This window comes from Trachypithecus francoisi, unplaced genomic scaffold (assembly GCF_009764315.1).
Source record: "Trachypithecus francoisi isolate TF-2019V2 unplaced genomic scaffold, Tfra_2.0 Lachesis_group17, whole genome shotgun sequence".
Lineage (NCBI taxonomy): Eukaryota > Metazoa > Chordata > Mammalia > Primates > Cercopithecidae > Trachypithecus > Trachypithecus francoisi.
Genome location: NW_022681462.1, coordinates 19,929,070 through 19,943,975, shown reverse-complemented (window position 1 = coordinate 19,943,975; position 14,906 = coordinate 19,929,070). Strand labels below are relative to the sequence as shown.

Below are 14,906 nucleotides of genomic sequence, written 5' to 3'. Positions count from 1 at the left end.
AGTACCTAGGACTACAGGCATGCACCAGTGCACCTGGCTAATTTGTCTTTGTTTGTTTTGTTTTGTTTTTGAGATGGAGTCTCGCTCTGTCACCCAGGCTGGAGTGCAGTGGTGCGATCTCAGCTCACTGCAACCTCCTCCTCCCAGGTTCAAGCAATTCTCCTGCCTCAGGCTCCCGAGTAGCTGGGACTACAGGCGCACGCCACCATGCCTGGCTAATTTTTGTATTTTTAGTAGAGACAGAGTTTCACCATGTTGGCCAGGATGGTCTTGATCTTCTGACGTCGTGATCCGCCCACCTCGACCTCGCAAAATGCTGGGTTTACAGGCATGAGCCACCATGCTTGGCCTCTCTTTGTTTTTTAAAAGTTTGAAGACCATGATCTCATGTTGATATCAGAACTAAAAGAGATTTTAGAATTTATGTAATACCCTCCTCTGTGTATTACAAATTCTCACTCACTGTCTTCTCCCTACAGAGAACTAGGCACTTCTGTCATCTTTGCTTATTTAGCAGGTAGAAGTCTAGGTTATCTCAGTAATTTCATCAGTGACTTCATGATGCTATGCTTATTAAAATCTTTTATCAGGAAAGTGATGGGAAGCAGCTAATCCTAGGAGTTTAAATGTTGAAGGATCTATAGGGAAGTGCAAATTAAAACCACAACAAGATGTCACTACACATCCACTAGAATAGCTAAAATGAAAAATACAATACCAAGTGTTGATAAGGATGTGGAACAACCGGAATTCTCATATATGGCTTTGGGAGTGTAAAATAGCACAACCACTGTGGAGTACTGCTTGGCGGTTTCTTATATGTAAAGGGAAATAGTCACTTGCCATATGACCCAACAATTCCATTCCTGGGTATATACCTAAGAGAAATAATTATCTATGTCCATAGAAAGGACTTCTGTATGAATGTTTAATTCATAATGGCCAAAAACTAGAAACAATTCACATGTCCTTCAACAGGTGAATGAATAAACTAATGGTGGAGTATGTATGCAATGGACTACTAGTTGACCAAAAAAACGAAAACTACTGATACATGTAACAAGGAAGATGTATCTCAGAAATGTTATGCTGTGTGAAAGAAGCCAGACCATAGGAGCGTATACTGTAGGATTCCATTTATTCTAGAGCAAGCAAAACTATAGGGATGGAAAGCAGATCCAAAGTTACTTAATACATGGGATGGTGAGGGAGGGTAGGGGAGATTGTCTACAAAAGTACCTGAAGAACTACCTGCAGTGATGGATTGGCTGTCACCACAGCCACTCATGAGAGTATATACAGTTGGGAAAACTCATCGAACTGTACACTTAAAATGGGTGCATTGTATTATATGTGAAGTTGATATAAAAATAAAAATTTCTGAAGACGATGGATCTTATCAGAATTCTACCACCAACTAGCTCCATGCGTTATTGCGAAAGGAACTTAATCTTTCTGTGTGTCTTCCCTGTTGGGAAAATGAGTATGATAGGTTGCTCGCCTGCCTCATTCAGTTGTTGTGTGAATACAAATGAAATAATTTATTTTGAAATGCCTTTAAAATAAGTCGTATACACATGCTGGGTGGGAGGAGTATTCTGTAAACTCATCTTGAGGGAAGAAAGACAAGAACTGTGGTAATGAATGTCTGAGCTAATATTTACATATATGTTGGAATTCATTTGCAAATCATCTTTTTACTTTGTGGAACATGAGCTGTGTCACTTCCCCTCCTTGGTCTTGAGTAAAATGAAGGGGTTAGACTAGATCAGACGTTAGAAAACTGGAGGCTCGGAGATTATCTAAAGCTTTTCAGATGTGTTTTCTTTAGCGCCTATGCTATGGTGACCTGAACAGCATTAATTTAAAAGGTGACTTGTTGCCAATGTTTAAATATGGAAATTTCACATACAATTTTGGGTTTCTAGCTCATTTTTAGAAATTAGCAGATCTCACAAAACCAGGTCCACATTCCCACATGGCAACAATGATCTGGAGTTGCATGGTGGCCATCCTGTTACGTGAGCCATCACATTAGTTTCCCATATTGTTTACCACTATCTGTATGTAGCCTTCTCTGTCCTCTGTAGAAACCTTAAGTGCAGAGTTAGTTCATTATTAAATGCTCACTGTGTGTTAAATACTATTTTATGGCATGACAATCCAGAGGCAAACCAAACAGACAAAACCTCTAAACTCATGGTGAGCTATAAATAGCCATCCACATCTCCATCAACAATTAGGGGGAGAAAGTTAGACGAAAAATGCTGTATATTTTAGGGAAAACGAAAGAAAACATGTTTTCTTGTGGACATAAAAAAAAAAAATCCTACATATTTAATAGGCAAAGCATGTCTATGTCAAAATTACCCTGCCTACTTCACATAATAGATCATATCCTTTTTATCTTTTTGAATCAGTAGATTCATGGATGAGATTATCTGGGTGTTTCAGAAAAAGTCAGCAGGCAGAGAGACTGACCCAGGCTACTGAATGTTAAGATTTTCTTACCTCTGTCCAAACCATTAGGTTTTCCCATTTAATCAAGATCTTGGGATGCAACTCAGGCTGAAATAAACATCTCTATTGACAGTCTTCTCTGTTGACAGCCTCCTTCCGTAATAGCCTGAACCCTCTTAAGCTCTGGCTGAGAATCTCATCACCCTGATCGGTGTGGCAGACGGGGCTGTGCACGAGAAGTGTCTTGAATGGCACTCTCTCCCTCTTCTAGCCTCGTAGTTTACATCTCCATTTGGCCAACTACACAGTGATAGTGACCAACATCTTTAGACTGACAAATCCTGTTAGGCGTGGATTTTGATCTCATGATTTAAATGCTTCTCATCTGCAGATAAGCTCCTTTATAGGCATAGATGCTTGACAATGTGGCTTCATCTGTGTTAAGTAAAGCGATTCACTGATTTGCTTTTAGATTTATCATGGTCACAGGCTTTGAGAACCTGGGCTGGCTCTTGTCAGCCATTGTGCTTACTGGATTGTGTGGTAGGCGACTGACCCATTTCCTCAGTCCTGGCTGAGAAGGTCATCTTGCTACTACAAAGAAAACTGCACTGCTCCCATCTGGTGGTAGTTATCTCGAACTGCAGCGTCTGAAGGAATTGCCCTGTCTTTCAGCAGCGCCGGGCATCCCTGAGGTGTAGGAAATACCTATTCCCACTTTTGTTTCACAACATTGTCAGCTGTTTCCATATTACCTAAAGGGTATCACATGGTTTTTCTAGGAGAGTGAACCACTCCAGCTTCTGCCCATAACTAGCCATGGGACTTCTAAGCCTTACTTGTTTTGTCCATGCATAAAGCGAAACACTTGGACTTAATGCTCTCTAGGAGTGCTAGTCTTGCAAAGTCTGTAGTTCTGTGATTTTTAAAAAATTCGAAATATCAATGAAATGAATCCTACTTATACTATCTACAAAACAATTATGAACATACATAGAAATTTTGCAATTTATGCTACCATTTTCCTCAATTCTAATTAATTATAAGATAACATCATGGATTTAATAACTTTGGCAGGGGGTGGGGGGAAGAAAAGATAAATACCACTGCATTAAATGCACATGTTTATTATAAGACATTCTGATACCCTAAAAAGCAAAATGTAAAAAACATGCATTTTAGAATTGAGGAATGTGTGTGTGGGGTGGGGGGGGTGGGGAAGGAGAGAGAGAGAGAGAGAGAGGGAGAGAGAGAGAGAGAGAGATGAGACCTCTAAGTGTCAATGCTACTTTTGAAAATGGAAAATGTTATTGAGGTAAAAGATTAGAGAGATGACAGTTAAAATTAAAGATTGTATGGTAAATTTTAGCGTTTATTTGAATACTGAGGAACATTGTAACAGGAAATATACAGACATGCAGTCTCTGGTAAATCATTATCACAGTCCACATTTGGAACCGAAGCCCATTACATTTTCTTTTTACAAAATTAGATGTGTATTTTATGAAAACATTCAACAGTGCTTTATGATAAAGGCTCTTTATGGTTGCAAGGAACAAAAACCAACTCAAGCTAACTTGAAAAGAATAACTGTGTAAAGATGCAGCAGGAAATGCCATGGGCATCAACAGACAGGTACTAAAGTGCCGCCGAGCCTTGGGGGAATTCGAAGGGCATAATCAGGACCCAAGTCTTTATTTCTCAGAGGCCTAAGATCTCTATAATGGTTGTTTATTGATCTGTATCAATTTTGCATGTGGCTCCTAGCCCAGTACTACGTCATAACCTCTACTCAAATTCCCATACTGAAGACTTCCCTCTGTGTTCACCTCTATACAATTAGTGACCACCTCTGAGCAAGAATAGCATACTGATTTTTTTGCTGAACAGAGTCAATGGACAGGATATTCAAGCTAAATGATGACAATGTACAAGGCAGGCAGATGGACTGAGTGTCCAGTGTAACTACTACTTATTCAAAAGTCTTCAACTTTGACAGTTTTGCTTCACTTTATCTAACTCCTCTCACCAATGGCATTGAACACCTCATACAGTGCTTTAGGAGTGAAGTTGAGGTTAGGGTTCTAAGAATTTGGGGAATGCTATAGTGTAACAAATTTAGAGCACTTGAGAATTCCTGTAGAGTTATATGCATTTCTTTTTTTTTTTTTTTTTTTTTTTTTTGAGACAGGGTCTCTTACCTAGCCTGGAGTTCAGTGGCGCAGTCACGGCTCACTGCAATCTCCACCTCCCAGGCTCAAGCCATCCTTCCCACCTCAGCCTCCCAAGTAGCTGGGACTACAGGTGCATGCCCACCATGCCTGGCTAATTTTTGTATTTTTTGTAGAGACAGAGTTTTGCCTTGTTGCCAAGGGTGGTCTTGAACTCCTGAGCTCAAGTGATCTGACTGCTTCAGCCTCCCAAAGTTCTGGGATTACAGGCATGAGCCACCATACCTGGCTTATATATTTCTGTTAATGAATTGTGAACTGTCTTTTAGAGAAAGGTCAGTGTGGACATTAAAAAGTCTCCCCAATAATTGTGTCATACTTGCCTTGTGTATGCTATGTGGAATAGCACTTTCTTACCCATATCATGTATCTTCTCGATAGCCCCGGAGGCAGGGAGGGCAGAAGGAATCTTTAGGTCTGTTTTTTTTTTGTTTTTGTTTTTTTTTTTTTTTTGAGACGGAGTCTCGCTCTGTCGCCCAGGCTGGAGTGCAGTGGCCGGATCTCAGCTCACTGCAAGCTCCGCCTCCCGGGTTTACACCATTCTCTCGCCTCAGCCTCCCGAGTAGCTGGGACTACAGGCGCCCGCCATCTCGCCCGGCTAATTTTTTTTTTGTATATTTTAGTAGAGACGGGGTTTCACCGTGTTAGCCAGGATGGTCTCGATCTCCTGACCTCGCGATCCGCCCGTCTCGGCCTCCCAAAGTGCTGGGATTACAGGCTTGAGCCACCGCGCCCGGCCAGGTCTGTTTTTAGGTTCAAATTGAATGATAGGATGAGAAGAAAAAAAGAAGAGATTCTTGAAATTAATCGACAACTATTTATCAATTAGTGAAATAATTTCCTAGCCTCTCTGGTATGAGGGAAAGTGTGCTCCACTTATGTCTTTAAAAATGTTTTTGGTTTGAATCAGATCTCTTTGAGCCTCTGTATTCTTCAGCTGGTAATTGTTTAAAGGGGAAAATAACACCCAATCTCACAGAATTGTGTTAAGAATTAAACAAAAGCATCAAAGTACCCAAGACAAGGCTGGTGCAGTAGCTCATGCTTGTAATCCCAGCACTGTGGAAGGCCATGGTGGGAGTCCAGGAGTTTGAGACCAGCCTGGGCAATATAACAAAAGCACTTCTCTACAAAAAAGTACAAAAATTAGCCAGGAGTGGTGGTGTACACCTGTAATCCCAGCTACTCGGGAGGCTGAGGTGGGAGGATCGATTGAACCCAGGAGGTCGAGGCTGCAGTGAGCAGTGATCGCGCCACTTCATGCCAGGTTGGGCCACAGAGGGAAACCCTGTCTCCAAAAAAAAAAAAAAAAGTACGTAGGATAGTAGTTGTAATGTAGTTGGGTTTTTTTCGCCCATTTATCTGTTTATTTGTAGGTTATTTGGAAAATAATTACTATTCTTTTGTTATACTGAGATAGGTGTTTGGAAACAATTTCTCTGACTCTTGCCATCCCCTTCCACAAGCAATATCTCCAAGTTCTGAGAATCTAAGAATGTGTTCTACAACAGGCTAGCCCTAAAGGCTGGCTGGCAGTAGCATCAGTACCATTCGCAGTGACAGCGGCAACCTCCAGCCACCACAGTCATCTGACTGACTTTTTGAACATTGACTCAAAAGAGCTTGTGTGTGTTTCTCTCACAGGTGGATTTGCTATTGTATTTCTGGTGAGGACAAGCAATGGGATGAAATGTGCCTTGAAACGCATGTTTGTCAACAATGAGCATGATCTCCAGGTGTGCAAGAGAGAAATCCAGATAATGGTAAGGCTGCCCCTTGGACTTGGGACTGTTTAAAATGGAGGCAGAGATTGTACCCTCTCACAAGAAAGTCAAGCGGGGTTTGTTCCCTTCCCTGAGATGGTACAGAGGCCTCTGGACAAAATGGGACTGAACAGCCATGAGATATAGGACACCGCCCTTGCCTTGGTCACTCTCAGCTGGAGGGTGGAGGAGAAAGGAGCATATTGAGAGAACTGACCAGTTTTAGGTCAGAAGAATCATTTTGGGCATTGGGAAAATCTTACTTAACAACATGGTTCCCACAAATTAACTGTGATATTTAATCCAGAAAGCCTGACTTTCCAATGAGCTTCTTCTTCTGATCTTGTCTCTCTCTCTCTGCTACCAGTCCCCAGTCTCAGTTCAACCTTCCTGAGCTCTTCAAAATCCTGTGAACATATCCTTATACAACTTAATATTTTTACATGTAGTTCTTTTTATCTGGAATGCTTTCCCCCTTTTTTGGCCTGGAAACCTAGACCAAAACCTAGAAACCTCATATATACTCTATGAATCTATTTATAGAAGTCCAAGAACAGGCAACATTATCTACGGAGATAGAAATCAGAACATGGTGGCCGGGCGCGGTGGCTCAAGCCTGTAATCCCAGCACTTTGGGAGGCTGAAACGGGCGGATCACGAGGTCAGGAGATCGAGACCATCCTGGCTAACACGGTGAAACCCCGTCTCTACTAAAAAATACAAAAAGCTAGCCGGGCGAGGTGGCGGGCGTCTGTAGTCCCAGCTACTCGGGAGGCTGAGGCGGGAGAATGGCGTAAACCTGGGAGGCGGAGCTTGCAGTGAGCTGAGATCCGGCCACTACACTCCAGCCCGGGCGACAGAGCGAGACTCCGTCTCAAAAAAAAAAAAAAAAAAGAAATCAGAACATGGTTATTCAGGGGTGGGAAGTTGACTAGAAAGGGGTATATGGGGACTTTCTAGGCCATGGAAATGTTCTGTGTGTTGTTTTAGATAGTGGTTACACAGGATACATATGTGTCAAAACTCAATTGAACACCTTAAAATCTGCACATTTTATTACATTAATTAGACTTCAATTCTTAAAACTTACTCATTTTTCAAGATGCAGATTTATATGTTTAAAGAAAGAGTCCCTATGTGTTAGATATACATGCTGAAATATACATGGAGGAAATAATATAAAGTCCTTAGAACAGTGAGTGGGTTTAGAAGATAAATAAGGTTGGTCAAGAGTTGACGGTGATCGAAGCAGAGTTATTTTATGGAAATTTGTTAGAGTAGCATCTTTCTTTTACCTCTGTTTGACATTATACATAATATTATACCTAATAAGTAATATAATATGTAATAGTATACACACATTATACATAAGAAACTTTGAATATATAGTCTTTTACTCCTTTGTGCTTCCACAGTGCTTTTGTTTTATACCAATTATTTGCTTAACCTGTTATGTTGTAAGCAGTTCTGCTATCAGGGAGTAAGTTATTTAAAATCAGAAATTGTATGCTCCAACACACTGCTTGACATGAAGTAAATGCTTAATAAACTTTGGAAGAAATTCATATTTGAATGATGATAGTAGCAGATACATATGTTCACCTAGAGATGATGATTCCTTTTATGCCCTGGATTTTAATGCTTTTTAAATAGCAAAAAGGGATCCAAAAATGGAGAGAGTGGCATTGTAGGTATCCCACCAGGCTCCACTTGCCCCTGTTCACCGTAAGTGGCCTTTTCAGTGGCTGCTTAGAATAACTAGTTAGGCTGCAGTTGGACTACTGAAAGTACTCAGAATGTTAGACGGCCTGGCGCTACTCTAGATTTTAGAAAGCCAAAACTATGTGGGAAGGAACTGTCAGCACTGCACAACACACCAGCCAACTCCCAAGGGCCATATACATACAGTCAAGACCACGTGGGTCTGTCTGTAAGGCACCAATGCCTTCCACTCCCCTGCACATAGCTCCGGATTCCCGTTCTTGCTGTATCTTCCTTCACACACACAGTGGGTTTTCTGGGTGCTTCTCATTATTTGTCTTCCTCCCTCCTTGCCCTTGCTTGTTCAGCTCTCACACACTTTGTTTCCTGTCTTTGCTTCTGCTGTTTCCTCTATCTAGAATGCCCTTCTTGCTCATTTACTTGTGTTACAAAAGCAATCCCATGATTTCACTTTCTCCTCCTCATTTAAAAACACACTGAGTGCTTACTTGTGCTAGGCAGGCATTGTAGTGGAGGAGCTAAGAAGCACAGGCTCACAAATTAATGGGCTTGATGAAGAGTTAAATCACACAGGTTCAAGTTTTGGCCCAGACGCGTATTAGCTGTGAGAGTTTTGTTTTTAGTTTATATTCTTTCAAAGCTTTAATATTCAAATAGGTGAGCTAAGCTTGTTACAAAAAACGTCAAGCAGTTCCCCAAGGGGAGCTCCTATGCCATTACAAGGTCCCAGAGGCGACCACTTTAGGTGATTCTTTTGATGTTTTTCTAAATAACATGCTAATATTGCTAGTTCTTGATTTTTCTTCCATTTTAGGCATTATCTTCTATGGGAAGTAAAGACATAACTGGCACTTATTCGCTGCTTGCCTCTCTCTCCAAATACTTGCAGTATTCTCATCTTCCATTCTTCCAAAACACTAGTAAACTTCGGCAATATGTTGTTTATATGAATATTAGTTTTTACATTATTATGTAAGAAAACTATTTCAACTGAATTCCTGGTGGACTATGATTCCTCTGCCTTTCCTATATAACTTTGCTTTCACTAAAATTATTAATTGTCTTGTTTTCCCTCTCTTGGTCTGAGTTTTCTTTGTACTATTTAACAGTTTAATTCCCAGTTTTCCGTAAGTTGTGTAAGCCATTTTTTGAATTTTTTAGATGCATTTAATGGTGTCTGTTTTATCATCCTCAAGATTTCTCCCTCAGTCTTCTGACTGAGGGACCTGGGCTGGTTGTTCTCTGCCTAATTTACAGTTGAATCTTGGAATTTCCTGGACATTTCCTTTGCCTCTCTTTTATATTTAGAACCCATAATTCCTCTTTTGGCTAACTTCCTCATTTTGTTGGAGCTGATCCTCCAGTGTCTTTTTTTTTCTCTCTCTGTTTTGAGACGGGGTCTCAGTTACCCAAGCTGGAGTGTAGTGGCACGATCATAGGTCACTGCAGCCGCCATCTCCTGGTCTCAAGCAATTCTCCTGCCTCAGCTTCCCAAATAGCTGGGACTATAGGCACATGCCACCAGACCCAGCTAATGTTTTTTTTTTTTTCTTTTCCCTTAGAGACAAGGTCTCGCTATGTTGCCCAGGCTGGTCTCACACTCTTGAGCTCAAGTGGTCCTCCCATCTCAGCCTCCCAAAGTGCTGGGATTACATGCATGAGCTACTATGCCCAGCCTCAGTAGCTTTTTGATGCATGATAGATATATTTTTTTGAACTTTCAGGTCTAGGCCGGGCGCGGTGGCTCACGCCTGTAATCCCAGCACTTTGGGAGGCGAAAGTGGGCAGATCATGAGGTCAGAAGATGGAGACCATCCTGGCCAACAAGGTGGAAACCCGTATCTACTAAAAATACAAAAGTTAGCTGGCCTGGCAGTGTATGCCTGTAATCCCAGCTACTTGGGGGGCTGAGGCAGGAGAATCGCTTAAACCCAGAAGGCGGAGGTTGCAGTGAGCCAAGATCGTGCCACTGCACTCCAGCCTGGTGACAGAGCTACACTCCGTCTCAAAACAAAAAACAAAAAACGTTCAGGTCTAGAAGTATCTTTATTTTATGTTCGCACATCATAGTTTGAATGCAAAATTCTGAGTTGGAAATCATTTCATTTAGATTTTTTAAAGCACTGTTCTACTATATTTTAGCTTTCGGTGTTGCTCTTGGGAAATCCTAAGTCATTCTAATGCCTAGTCTGTTGCGAGTGAGTGACCCATATTTTCTACCAGGAAATTTACAAATTTTCTGTTTGTTTCTAATGCTTTCTTGATATGCCTTTGCGTATGCATTTATTTATTATATTAGGTGTTTGGTGGTCCCTTTCAATCTAGAAACTCATATCCTTACATTTTGGGGGATGTTTTAGTTTCATTTTTTCCCCCTTTTTCTGAAATTTCTATAATTTGCGTATTGGTTCTCCTGAATTGATTTTCTAATTTTCTTGTTTTCTCCCTTCTTTTTATATTTCTTTGTCATTTTGCTTCACTTTCCAGATTTCCTCAGCTCTCCAACCATCCTGTTTAATTTTATTTACCAGACTTTTAAACTCTAAGATCTTTTTTGTTTTTGTTTTATTTTTAGTTTAGATGAAGTCCAGTTTATCAATTGTTCTTTTTATGGATTGTGCTTTTGGTGTCAAACCTAAGAAATCTTTGCCTAGCCCTCAATTCTGAAGATTTTCTTTTAAGTTTTATAGTTTTACATTTAAATTTATGATCCATTTTGAGGTTAGGTTTTTTTTTTTTTTTGGTGGGAGGACAGAGTCTCCTTGCTCTGTTGCTCAGGCTAGGGTGGTGGTGCAGTCTCAGCTCACTGCAACCTCTGCCTCCCAGGTTCAAGCGATTCTCCTGCCTCAGCCTCTCGAGTAGCTGGGAGTACAGGCACGCACCACCATGCCCAGCTAATTTTTGTATTTTTAGTAGAGATGGGGTTTCACCATGTTGTCCAAGCTGGTCCTGAACTCCTGACCTCAAGTGATCTGCCTGCTTTGGCCTCCCAAAGTGCTGGGATTACAGGCTTGAGCTACTGCACCTAGCCATTTTGACTTAATTTTTGCATAATGAGACTTAGGTTGTGGTTCATTTTTTCCTCATGGATATCTAATTGCTCTTAGTACCATTTATTGAAAAGGCTGTCATTAAATATCTTGGTTAAAAATCAGTTGAACTTAATTGTCAGGGTCCATTTCCAGGTCTTTCTCTATTCTCTATTCCCTTCCATTAATCTATGGACCTGTCCTTCTACCAATACCACACAGCCTTGATTACTGTAGCTAAATAAGTTTTAAAATGGACTGAATCTTCCCACTTTTTAAAAATTTCTTACTGTTTTAAATCTGAAGTCCTATGTGACGTTTTTAAGCCCATTAAGTCTCAGACTTCTGTCAGATAGAAGCCGTAACCCCAGCCCTACCTCTCTCAGCGACTGTAGGAATTGTGAAGGGAATCAGATGTAACACGCTGTATAATATGCTGAAGCTTGGGTGTTAATACTCAAGCAGATTCCTCTCTGTACTTTCAGTGGAGGAATGATGGGCATGTCGCATCCAAACGCAAAGAGAACTGTTAGCGGTTTCACCGAGTGGTTTCACGTTTTATTTTGATAAATGCTGTCCACCATGTACTGGAGTCTGGTCTGAGTTCTTTGATCCATCTGGGATGTGTGTTCTGATAGAGTTGAAGGGATCTGACTTCTGATGGACTTTTGGAGGGTAGGTTTTGGACTTCTGATCCCTTTGCCTGAAAGCAGGAAAAGATTAATTACCTTCAGACCTAAAGGGGTAAGAACAGTGACAGGAAATAGCTAAAGCTCCAGATGCGTCAAGGCTGTTCTGTGTTCACATCTCCTGGCCCAGATGGATTACATCCTCATTGAGCTTGATAATGAGGACACTAAGCTGCTACCAGTGATGTTTGAGGATTTGCTTCGAAGAGAAGAGATCAGATGATTCAAAGCAGGCAAATGGTTTCTTATTCTACAAAGGGTGGAAGATAGATCTTCTACAGTAGGAAGCTCAGGATTGTTCTGGGGCACGAATCTAGAACAGATTATTTTATTTTTTTCTTCAACTTAAGTTCTAGGGTACATGTACAGGATGTGCAGGTTTGTTATGTAGGTAAACGTGCGCCATGGTGGGTTGCTGCACGTAACAACCCATCACCTAGGTATTAAGCCCAGCATGCATTAGCTGTTCTTCCCGATGCTCTCCCTCCCCCCACAGGCCCCAGTGTGTGTCACTCCCCACTATGTGTCCATGTGTTCTCATCATTCAGCTCCCACCTATAAGGGAGAACACAGATTATTTTCAATGATGCTTTGATTATATCTTTTGTGTAAGAAAGTTGGGGGGGTGGGTATGTGTATACATAATACATAATTGTTTGAATTTGCCTGAAAAAAACACAGGAAACATGAAAGAAAGAAACAATAAAAGTGGTTCACTATAGGGGATGGGGATTACAGTAGGAAAAAAATTGTCTAGTGTTATGTACTATTTAAATGTTAATATATTACACCCTTTAAAAATGAATGACGGCTGGGTGTGGTGGCTCATGCCTGTAATCCCAGCACTTTGGGAGGCTGAGGAGGGTGGATCATTTGAGGTCAGGAGTTTGAGACCAGCCTGTCCAACATGGCCAAACCCTGTCTCTACTAAAAATACAAAAATTAGCTGGGCGTGGTGGTGTACACGTGTAATCAGAGCTACTCAGAAGGCTGAGGCAAGAGAAGCACTTGAGCCAGGGAGGTGGGAGTTGCAGTGAGCCAAGATTGTGCCACTGCATTCTTGCTCTGGGTGACAGAGCAAGATTCGTCTAAATAAATAAATAAATAAATAAATAAGGCCAGGCACACGGTGGCTCATGTCTATAATCCCAGCACTTTGGGCAGTCGGATCATGAGGTCAAGAGATCGAGACCATCCTGGCCAACATGGCGAAACCCTGTCTCTACTAAAAATACAAAAATTAGCTGGGCATGGTGGTGCACGACTGAAATCCCAGCTACTTAGGAGGCTGAGGCAGGAGAATCGCTTGAGCCCGGGAGGCCGAGGATGCAATGAGCTGAGATCGCGCCACTGTACTCCAGCCTGGCGACTGAGCAAGATACCGTCTCAAAGACAAAAAAAAAAAGAAAGAAAGAAAAAGACATTTTAAGCTGTTTTGTAGTCACTTGGATGAGTAAGCAGAGATCCAAAGACTCTTCAGGTTCAGTAAGAACAAACTATGTCATAACAACATCCTGTTCTCCTTTGGGAAGATGTCTGGATAGAGAGCTCCGTGGGGTGCAGTAGATCCAGTATCTGTGGACTTTGGCCAGGTGTTTTGATAAGGACACTCACCAGACATCTGTCAGCAAAATGAAGAGTCTAGGCCGAATTGCTACTGGTTATAAAGGTTTCTGATAAGTGGTTTGATATAAATCTGGAGGAAACTTTCTAAAAAGAAAGCATTGTGGCTTACCATTAATTTTATCTTATTTTACATTTAACAAATAACTTGCTTAAAGAAATAGAAGATACAGTGATCAATTATGTGCCTTTATAAAGTTGGAAGATGTAATAACTGCATTGAGTTACAGAATCAGGCTCCAAAATGGTTCTTACAAATTGGAGAAGTAGACTGATTCTAATGAAGTGAAATAATAAGGTAAGATCATACACTTGAAATTTTAATCAACTTTACAAGCATAGTTCTTGGGAAGCAGAGATTAAAAGCAGCATGAGTGGAAAAAGACTTAGGTATTTAAGTGGTCAGTTAATTCAGAATGCATGTATAGTATGATGTGGGTGCCAAAAGACAAAAATAATGTAATTTTTAGCTACATTAATAGAATTATAGAAGGTGATAGTGCTGGTCTACTCTGTATGAGTCAGACCAAGCCTAAAGTATTTCATTCATTTCCTGGGGCCATTCTTATAAAAAGAATATAGCAGAGCAAAGCACATCAATGTAGGAGCAGCCAAAATGGTCTTAAAAACCATGTCAGAGAAAGAGGGAATGTTTCACATGGAGAAGAGAAAACTCAGTCTAAATCATATTATTTCACCTGTTCATTATATTTTACTTCTCATTTATTTATTTATATTATTTTCTGAGACTGAGTCTCACTCTGTCACCCAGGCTGGAGTGCAGTGGCAGAATCTTGGCTCACTGCAACCTCCGCATCCTGGGTTCATGCAGTTCTCCTGTCTCGGCCTCCCGAGTAGCTGGGACTACAGGCGTGTGCCACCACGCATGGCTAATTTTTGTATTTTTAGTAGAGATGCGGTTTTACCATGTTGGTCAGGCTGTTCTCAAACTCCTGACCTCAGGTGATCCACCCACCTTGGTCTCCCAAAGTGCTGGGATTACAGGTGAGCTACCGCACCCAGCCTCACCTGTTTAGAAAGTGGAAAAATAAACTAGGCTTGCTAATTTTGCTCTGGAGAGGACAATCTAGAAAATCAGGAGGTGGAAGATTCCAGACAGGTAAGGAAGAACTGTCTAACAGTGAGGGCTATCTGTAGATTGGCTGAGGGCCTAAGGAAGTAGTATTATTCTAAGAAAACAGATTGTCGGCTGGGCTTGGTGGCTCACACCTGTAGTCCCAGCACTTTGGGAGGCCAAGGCAGGCGGATCACAAGGTCAAGAGATCGAGACCGTCCTGGCCAAGATGGTGAAACCCCGTTTCTACTAAAAATACAAAAATGAGCTGGGCGTGGTGGCGCATGCCTGTAGTCCCAGCACTCGGGAGGCTG

The 14,906-nt window shown here is 41.4% G+C and overlaps 1 protein-coding gene across 15 annotated transcripts in view; it reads left to right on the top strand.

The window, feature by feature from the left end:
* The window catches only part of AAK1 (AP2 associated kinase 1), a 193,540-nt gene that overhangs the window by 91,227 nt on the left and 87,407 nt on the right, over positions 1–14,906 (top strand). For all 15 annotated transcript variants that reach the window (XM_033239304.1, XM_033239305.1, XM_033239315.1 and 12 more), the window contains exon 3: positions 6,336–6,454. In XM_033239304.1, the coding sequence (XP_033095195.1) occupies positions 6,336–6,454 (119 nt within the window). The remainder of the gene's footprint in view (positions 1–6,335; positions 6,455–14,906) is intronic.